Genomic DNA, 9,611 nt, shown 5'->3' with positions numbered 1-9,611 from the left:
TTCTCTGTGACTGCCAGCAGCTGCTGCCTGGGCAGAACTCTGGAGATCTGTCCAAGGGAAGCTTGTGAGCACAGAGTCATGGCAGCTCAGGTTCAAATGCTGCTTTTTGTGGTGCCAACAAGGGCAGCTGGGGAAGATAAGTGGGCAGCTGGCACAGTCTGCTGTTCTCCACCTGTTAACAATTACACTTGTATGATTACAATGCGGTGTACTGACAGTAATACTAGCACAAGAGGAAAAGCCATGTGAATTTTTGAAGTTGTAGACCAAGGGTTGTGAGTCTCTAGGACTGATGACTGTATGTTCTGATGATTTCATAGGACCATTAAGGTTGGAAAAGACCACAAAGATCATCTGGTCCAAACACCAGCCAAACGTTCGTGCCCTCTAAACCACATCCCTCAGTGCCACATCTGCCCTGTTCCTGGATACCTCCAGGAATGGTGACTACACCACCTGCCTGGGAAGCCTGTTCCAGAGCCTTACTGCTGTTCTGAGAAGAAAGCCTTTTTCCTAACACTCAACCTGAACCTCCTCTGGCACAGCTTGAGGCCATTTCCTTTCATCCTATCACTAGTTACCCAGAAGAAGAGGCCCACCTCTGCCTCACGATAACCTCCTTTCTGGTAGCTGTAGAGAGCAATGAGGTATCTGCTGAGCTTCCACTCCTCCAGTCTAGAGAATCTCAGCTTCCTCAGCTGCTTCCTTTAAGATTTGTGCTCCAGACCCCTCACAGCTTCATTGCCCTTCTCTGGATGTGCTCTAGGGCCTCCGTGTCTTTCTTGTAGCGAGGGGCACAACAGCGAGCGCAGTGCTGGGAGTGCAGCGCCACCACCAGGCTCCATTACAATTCTCAGCATTGCTCGTAGCCACTGAGGGCCACTGCTGCTTTAAGAACCGAAAAGAGACGTAACATTTTAGCCAGAGGAAGCTGAGAACTGCTCATCTGGTACATTTTTGCTTCCGGGCAGTGAAGTTTAAGTGCCTCCTCTCAGATTAGGTGTGACAGCTACTAGGACTTATCTGGAGCTCGTGGACACGTGATAGCTGAGTGCAGTGGAAAAAGCAGCCAGTGGCCGCTAGTATAAATATTATATTTTCAAAGGCTTCCCAGAACAGCAAGAGCAATCGCGTGCAATTGCGCCCGTTTCTCTGCCCGATACAGGGCACGAATAGCAGCAGCAGCGCTGCGCCGGCTTGCGCGGAGCTGCCGAGCGCGGTCTGTGGGCGCCCGGCGGCGGCGGAAGGAGGGGAAGCTCCGCGCTCCGTGCCGCAGCCGGCCCGCAGGGGGCAGCCGCCGGCCCGCTGAGGCCCGCCGGGTCGCGGCGGGGATGGCGGAGGAGGCGGACGAGGCGGAGCTGGGCCTGCTGGAGTGCCGGGTGTGCTTCGAGCGGTACGGCCCCGGCGGGGGGCGGCGGCCGCGTAACCTGCCGTGCGGACACGTCCTGTGCCGCGGCTGCGTGGAGGCGCTGGGCGGCCCCGAGCGGCGACGCCTGGAGTGCCCCTTCTGCCGGCGGCCCTGCGGCCTCAGCGAGACCGGCGACTGCCTGCCGCTGCTGCAGCTGCTGGAGCTGCTGGGCCCCGGCGGCCGCGGCCCCTCGGTCCTCGGCGGGGCGGGCGGCGGCGCGGCTCCTCCGCGGCTGCGGCTGTCGCTGGGCGGCTGGGGGTCGCTGCTGAACCCCACGGGGGTGGCGGCGTGCCGGACGTCGGGGCGCCTGGCGGTGACCCACGACGGCAAAAAGAGGATCCACGTCTTCGGGCCGAGCGGGTCCTGCCTGCAGCGGTTCGGGGAGCGGGGGGACGCGGGCAACGACGTCAAGTACCCGCTGGGCGTGGCGGTCACGGCCGACGGGCACGTGGTGGTCGCCGACGGCGGGGACCGCTCGGTGAAGGCCTTCGACTTTGACGGAAGGGGGGTTCTGGCCGTGCGAGAAGGGTTCTGCCTGCCGTGGGGGCTGGGCGCCACCCCCGGGTGCGACGTGATGGTGACGGACGCCGAGGCCGGAGCTCTGTTCCGCCTCACGGCTGACTTCGGCGCGGGGCGGCTGAAGAAGTGCCAGCTGGTGCGCTCCAAGCTGACCAGCCCCAGAGGGGTGGCCGTGTGCCCGAGCTCGGGTGCCGTGGTGGTGATAGAGCACCTGAAGACTGAAGGACCGAGTGGCTGCAGCACCCGAATGAAGATCTTCAGTGCAGACATGACTCTCGTTGGCCAGATGGATAGCTTTGGGCTGAACCTCATCTTCCCCTCCAAAATATATACCACAGCTGTGGCCTTTGACAAAGAGGGCTGCATCGTCGTGACCGATGTCTGCAGTCAGGCTGTGATAAGCCTGGGGAAACCCGAGGAGTTTCCCATCTTTAACCCTCTAGTAAGCCACGGGCTTTCTTATCCCGTAGGACTAACTTACACGGCAGACAACTCCCTCGTTGTTTTAGACAGCGGTGATCATTCAGTGAAAATATATAGCTCTGCTTGAGTGGGCTTAGAGGTGTTCTGCTACTGGTTTGAGCTGCTTTTGGCTGCAAAGTGTGTGCAGTGCTGGTGTTCAGAGGCATGGAGGGAGGGAGGATATCCTGAGCTTTACATGAAGTGAAATTGCCCTCTTAGACTGATGTACTGTACTTCCCATAAAATGTACGCCAGATCCCATGCGTGGCTGCAGGAGACATCGTGGCTGCTGCAGACCTAAGTCAGCAGTGAACCAACCAAGCAATTAGGAATTTTAGAACTATTCCCTATGCTGACAACCAAAAATTCATACTATGTATTAACAACAGCATTTGGAATGGAGTAATCCAAAATCTGCACCTGGGATAGAAAAGGATGCTGCTTTTGCTTACTGTTATTCTGTTTTTGACAGATTTCTGCATGACAAAAGACTCTGACTTGATGATAGGAAAAATGGCAGCTTCAGCTCAAGGCCAATTGATCCAGCCATGATCAGTTGCAATACATGAGCTATTAGCATTTGGTTAGTTATATGAAGTGAAAAGATGCTCAAAGCCTTTTTGTTTTCTTCTCCATATTGGGGAAATGCACTTCTGGGTATGCCCTTCTTTGTGTGCATTTCTTACTACTTTGTTGGTGTTTTACTGAAACACAACACTTCCCACATATCACATGGATCCATATCTTCACTGAGATGTGTAATTACTGGCATGTGTGGCTTTCCCTAAACGCATCTCCAGGTACTCGTGTGTAGACCATGGGTATTTCTGCATCTACGGAGTGGAACTGGCCATGTTAGTAACGCAGGTACTCTTGAGAGATTTCCAGTACTGCCTGCATCTGTCTTGAAATTAATATGGTACTTCTGCACCACTCTGCAAAATTCAGTTGAGATGTTGAATGTTGGAGAGGAGTAATAAGGACAAGGGGGTGAGAGCCTTGCCTTTTCTAGCCTACAAAAAGTATTTTGCTGACAGCAGATAGCAGGTTAACAACTCTCTGTTTTCTTGAAAACCATTTTACTGTGGATGTGAGTTCTGTTGCCTTACTACACCACGGGAATCCAAGCGTATGTGCATTGTTGCATTGTTTTTAGAACGATATAACACACCTACTAGAACTCACTGCTGCATTCTAGGAATTCATGTGTTTCTAAAATAATTACCTAGGTAGTTCAGCACTAAAAGAAGGTTACATGTAAATGTGTCTTCTGAGGTGGAGACAAATAGATTAAACTAACATAAAACTTTTATGGATGTATATTTATTGACTGAAAGCATGCCTATTAACTAAAGCCACTTCAAGTTCATGGGTAGTGTTTCTATTGGTTAACTTCTCATCTAGCTTTTGCTCTGACTTCTTGGCCATTTAATAACTACTGTATTGCTGTATGAATACCATGTACGAAGTATTTCAAATTGGAGCAATTTTGGTCCTTAAAGTCAATGTATTAAAGCTCTTATATTCAGGCTATGTATTAATATATCTTCTGTTAACATTTATAAAAGCAAAGCAAACAAGTATATTAAATACAGCTATTTGTAAAGGTTAATTGGACAGTGGACTGGATGTCAAATACCCATGGAGTTGGATACATTGGAATATGAATAAGAACAGATGAAAGTGGGATCCACCAGTGTCTAAACAAATTGTTTCCATGCTCCTGAGAATAGGAAGAAGCCAAGACGTTCCTGTTTTTAAGAAAATAAAATTCTACATAAATCCTAGCTGAGGGTTTGTGCATCTATTTCTTTGGGTATTATGGGGAGATGCGACAGGCACATGGCCGTGACCTTTCCCTTGCGCGTCAGTGCAACAAATTGACTGTAGACCAACCAGTGTTTGGCAGGTGATTTAGCTTAGTGATTGACAAAACCAAAAAACACTGAAGGCTGTCAAATAGAGCGACCACAGGGTGTGCTTTCTTGGTCATTCAACTTCAAATCTCATCCTCTTGGATTCATAGCTTATGGCGTGGCAAAGAGGCTTGCTCTTTGCAGGAGAAAGAATGAGTGGCATAGACTGCCTGTGCAGGCTTCCAAGCTACTTTTACTCTGTCTCCAGCAGCATTTGACAGGGTAACTGCAACTAACTACGTGACTTGTCTACAAAGTCCAGGACTGAGAAGACCTTGGGATCGGCGGAACCAGTCTGCTGCTATCACAACCACAAAAAGCCAATGTTATGTCATTTGGTTACTTTAAATTTATTTTTTCCCGTAACAGTTACTGCAAATGAAGCTGCAGAGGGGGACCTGGGGTAGAAGCATTCCCAAGCTGTTCATCTACACGGTTTGAACTGCATGCTCCTTCATCCTCTTACACCTCTCAAAAGCATTTGCACACCACTTCCACAACACATTCCTTGAACGACTTGAACGTTTGCCATCATACACAGTTACCTGAGATTTCATCCCTTCAGTCTGACAGAAAGGATGAGAGGTGTTGCATTAAGAGGACAGTTTGGGCTTTGCTTGCCAGAAAGCCCCCTCGTGGGCTGTCACGGAAAGGTTCACAAATGCTTGTGTGTCGGTGCTCCCTCGCAGTTTCACTGGACGGATTCACCAAAGGTTCCAAAGAGGAGATGATTTATTGAAGAGACAAAATTCAGGGTTGCCGCTGATCATAGTGCTGGCAAAATGCATCTTCGCCAAGAGGTGAAGTGAACTGCGCCCATCTTAGAGGAAAAAGAGGAGCGTAGTTTTCTGTCTCTCATCTCCCACCTCTCCTTTAGTGTCTCTCCCTTCCTTTTCTCCATCTTCTCTTCTGCTTTGTACTCTGCTCCCCAAAATAATAATCCTCAGAACCCGACCTTATATGTCCCCCTACCTGGGGGGATGTTAACGTGATGTGGGGGAGAGCAGATTGCTATGGTCACGTTTGTTTAGCATATTCTTGGAGCTCCTTGGAATACTCAAGGGCGCTAACTAAGTATAGCTTCACAGGTAACAAAGCCAAAGGTCTCACTCGATGTGAAAATCTGACAAAGTGACAAAGCTTTAGAAAGGAAAACCAAACAGACAAAAAAAACCACAGCATGGACGGAACTTTCAGGTAGATTGATCTTTCTGAAATCAAGCTGGCGTCAAGACATAAACACCACAGTAGCTGACCAAGAAAAGCAATGCTCCTCCGGAAGACACAGTAAGCCTATGAATGCAAAGTTTTTGCATCGTTGCATCTCCAGTAAGTGAGGCAAGGCACGGGAATGGAAAAGAAGAGCTGACAGTACACCTGCCGTTCACAAAGCCATTGTCAGACTTCCAGGGGTCCTTCTGCGTGCCAGTGCCACCTTCCTTTCCCACCTAGGATATGTCTGCCAGGAATGCCGGACACGGACAGAACGATGGCAGGCATAGCCGCCACGACCAGCACAGCAGCGAAGGGAGCCACAGCTCCCCTGCCACGCCCAACACGGCCAGGGTTGGCACCCAGAACCACTGGCAATCCACGGAACTGCGGCAAGGACGCTGTAGCGCACAGCACGCTACGTGATGCTGCAGTGTGACACACCGATCCCAAACCTCAGCGCCACGACAACGCCACGGAACAGCTCCCCTGCCACGCCCAACACGGCCAGGGTTGGCCGCACGCCTCGCACGCTGTCACAGTGGGCATCGCAGCGGCCTGCGGCGTCACAATGGCCACCACTGCCGCGCCCTTTACACGGCCCCCTAAGTCCGGGAGCAGCGGCAGCTGGCCCACACTTGCCGAGCTTCGGCCTTCTGGGTGCCACGCGTGCGTGGACGGGAGAGGAGCCAGAGCACGAAGGCAGGCGACTGCCCACCTGGGGGTGGGCGAGAGAGAGGCGGTGCCAGGAAGCCCAGAGGACGACGCCACCTGGCACGCAGAGTGAGTGCAACGGGCGCACGAGAGGCACTGCTGCGTGGAGCCACAGCCATCGCTCTTGCGTCCGGTGCCCTGTGCAGCCCACTAGAGACTAGTCTCTAGTCTCCAGGAGGGGACAAGATGAAGAACACACCCGTGCTTCATCAGCCCAAGAATGGCGTGCTGCACAAGCGCGCGCAGCGCTCCGAGAGCGGCGCGCAAGAGAGTCTTTTCTGCCGCCCGCTGCCAGGATGGAGAGCTCATCACGCTCGCCGTGAGAGGAATCTCCTGCAGGCAATGATCAGGCGCGCAGTGGAGACCACAGTGGAGATCGCGATGCGCAGCGACGCCGCCTGGGGACAAAATGGCATGGGGCTCCTCATCCCCCGTCCGGCGGTGGATGCCGAGGAGCCCATGGAGGTGGGCCCGCCTCAGTATGCCCCGACACTCAGCGGGGTCCCCTGTGGAGTGCAGGGCATGGGGCTTCTCATCCCCCATCCGGCAGTGGATGCCGAGGAGCCCATGGAGGTGGGCCCCCCTCAATATGCCCCGACACTCAGCGGGGTCCCCTGCGGAGTGCAAGGCCAGGGGCTCCTCATCCCGCACCCGGCGGTGGACGCTGTGGTGCCCATGGAGATGTAGTGAGCCCCAGGCATGCCGGACATGGACTAAATGATGGCAGGCACCATAGCTGCCAACACCAAACAGGCAGCTGTGGAAGCCACAGCCGCTATTCGGACCAGGACTCCAGACAAGGACGTGACCGACCATCCATCAGACGACCATAGGAGCCACAGCTCCATCCACCATTCAGTCCACAACTCGAGACACAGAGGCAAACACCGATCAGATGACCACAGGAGCCACAGCTCCCGCTACCGTTCAGAAGACGACCTGAGTCACAGACACGACCAGGAATCACGTGGCCTTGGGATCCACAGCAAGTGCCACCGCTCTGACAACTGCGGGAGGCACAGCCATGGCCATTGATAAGACAACAGCGTCTAGCCAAATACTTTCCACTCTCATGGCAACAAACAACAAGTGGCCAAGACGTTCCTGTTTTTAACAAAATAAAATTCCACCAACATCCCAGCTGAGGGTTTCCGCATCGATTTCTTTGGTTGCTCTGGGGACGCGCGAGGGCCAGATGGGTGTGACCTTTCCCTTGCAGTGGGACAATTTGATTGTAGACCAAAGTTTGGCAGGTGATTTACCACTCCAGCAGTGGCTCTGGAGTATCCACTGTCATGCCCAACACGGGTTCACGGGCCACAGGGTAGGCTAGGTTGCAAGAGAGTCGAGGAGCTGATCCAGCCCTACCTCGAGCTGATAAAGCGCGGTCAGCTGTGAACTCGTGGGTTTTCAAAACACCCTCCAAACATCGTTAACACCACTTACAACTGGAAAGCTTTTAAAAACAATGACTTGCTTTGCCCTCTGTTTAAACACAAGGGTATTTCATGAAAAAGGACTGAGCAGGGGCGCCACGACGGAAGAGGAATGTCGTGGAAGCGCAGATGAGCTGGCAGCATCCAAAGACGCCAAAGGTTCCCGACGGCAAGGCGTATGAGGAGCGGCTGAGGCCCATTGCTGCACATGCAGAGAAGAAGGCAGGGCAGAGGGGTGGCAAAGATGGCTGAAGGGACACCTGGCTTTCCACAAGGCATTTTGTATGCTGCCTGGTGTCCTCATGCGTGGCAGCACTGCCTCTCTTTCCTGCCGGTTGGGAATGCCTCTTCTCCTCGCCAGTTCTGAGGAGCAGAGAGGGCTGCGCTGCTTGCACTGGGCTGCTTCGCTGGGGGGAGGTAATGGAGGAGCCTCTATCCTCCGGTAGCCCCTGCAGAGTCTGGGGCCTGTTGCTCGTCATGCCACACCTGGCATTGGATGCCGAGGCGCCCATGAGGGGGGTTGCCAGGCCCAGGCATGCCTGACATGGGCAAAATGAAAGGAGGCACAGCTGCCACCATCAAACAGGCTGCTTCAGGAGCCACAGCTACAGCCACCGCTCAGACCACGACTCCAGACACAGACACTACCACCCATCAGACGGCCACGGGAGCCAAAGCTCCAGCCTTTATAACCATGTTCACTATCCAGGCAGCAATATCCTTCCCTAATGCAGTGGCCCATGGGGGTTTGCCTCTATGCTACCAGCTGCTCTGCTTCCATTGCTGCAACTACCGCCACAGGACATTGGACATCATCCATCCAGGAGTCAGTGCTAGAGCACCGTTTTCTGGCAGTTTATTATACAGTAAAGCCTCTTCAGCGCACCACCTCCTCTGCTGGCAGTATTCCAATACCTTTGCCTTTGGACCAGTCCATAACCCCTTCTAAGATTCCGGGATTGCTATTCAAGTCCGCTGTGTGATCAGTGCCATCCACTTTCTCCGCATAGCACTAGTTGCGTAACGTGTGGAGGGGACCCTTCTGTTGGACATTCAGCCCAGCACAGGCAGTCGGGGTACCAAAAGGACTTGCTGTTCGGTATCAACCACGTCCGCAGCAGCTTGGACCCCTTCGTATTCTGCCCGTATCTCTTTCTCAGTTGGAGTACAGCAGGTCTCAGATCCTCTGCGTACTCGACTCTGAAACCCTATGTCTAATCAAGTCTCCCCTGGGACTCTCTCCCAGAGGCTCCAGGTGGGGCCATTCTCCCTGACTGTGGTGTAGAGCGTGTTCTTTACATCTGCGCCTGTCCTGACTGGCCCAATGGCTACTGCATGTTTTCATGCATGTTTTCATGGTTCTGATATACTAGCTCACTAAATACACATAGTAACAAACATTCTGTTATCCCAACAGCAGTACTGCAGGATCACAGACCGAACAAATGGTTGAAGACCAGAGAAGAAGGAGTGGCTAATGAAAGGCATTCAGGTGCCAGGGGAGCTCCAAGAAAGAAGGGGACCGGCACTTGAGCAGGGTCTGTGGCGACACAGCAAGGGGAAATGGCTGCGAGCTCATGGAGGGAAGGTTTAGGTTACGTGTAAGGAAGAAATCTTTTGCAGTGAGGCTGCTGAGGCACTGCAACAGGTGACCGAGTGTGGTGGTTGATGTCCCGTCCCCACAGGCTTTCCAGGGGAGGCTGGATGAGGCCCTGGGCAACCTGGTCCAGCTGTGGTGTCCCGGTTCATTGCAGGGGACTTGGACCAGGTGGCCTTCAGAGGTCCCTTGCAACTCGACTCTAGGATTCTGTGTTTCCAAATGGGGAGGTCCGGCCTGTCACGGTTCGGCCCGGTTCGGCCCCCTCCCTTGACAGGGGATGAAGGGACCCGCAGTCTCACGCCAGGGAACAGGGAAGGGGGGGAGGGAAAAGGCAGGGAGATGGG

The 9,611-nt window shown here is 53.4% G+C and overlaps 1 protein-coding gene across 1 annotated transcript; it reads left to right on the top strand.

Annotated features, from left to right (window-relative positions):
- The first annotated feature begins 642 nt into the window (after nt 1-642).
- On the top strand, nt 643-4,001 carry NHLRC1 (NHL repeat containing E3 ubiquitin protein ligase 1). The gene is made up of 2 exons (XM_048940611.1): nt 643-647; nt 1,106-4,001. Exons 1-2 carry the CDS (start codon nt 643-645, stop codon nt 2,475-2,477), a joined length of 1,377 nt encoding a protein of 458 aa, XP_048796568.1. The 3' UTR covers nt 2,478-4,001.
- The last annotated feature ends 5,610 nt before the right edge of the window (nt 4,002-9,611 follow it).

This window comes from Lagopus muta, chromosome 3, assembly GCF_023343835.1.
Source record: "Lagopus muta isolate bLagMut1 chromosome 3, bLagMut1 primary, whole genome shotgun sequence".
In the NCBI taxonomy this organism is placed as follows: domain Eukaryota; kingdom Metazoa; phylum Chordata; class Aves; order Galliformes; family Phasianidae; genus Lagopus; species Lagopus muta.
Note: the sequence above shows the minus strand (reverse complement) of the source record. Positions and strands in the feature narration are given on the sequence as shown.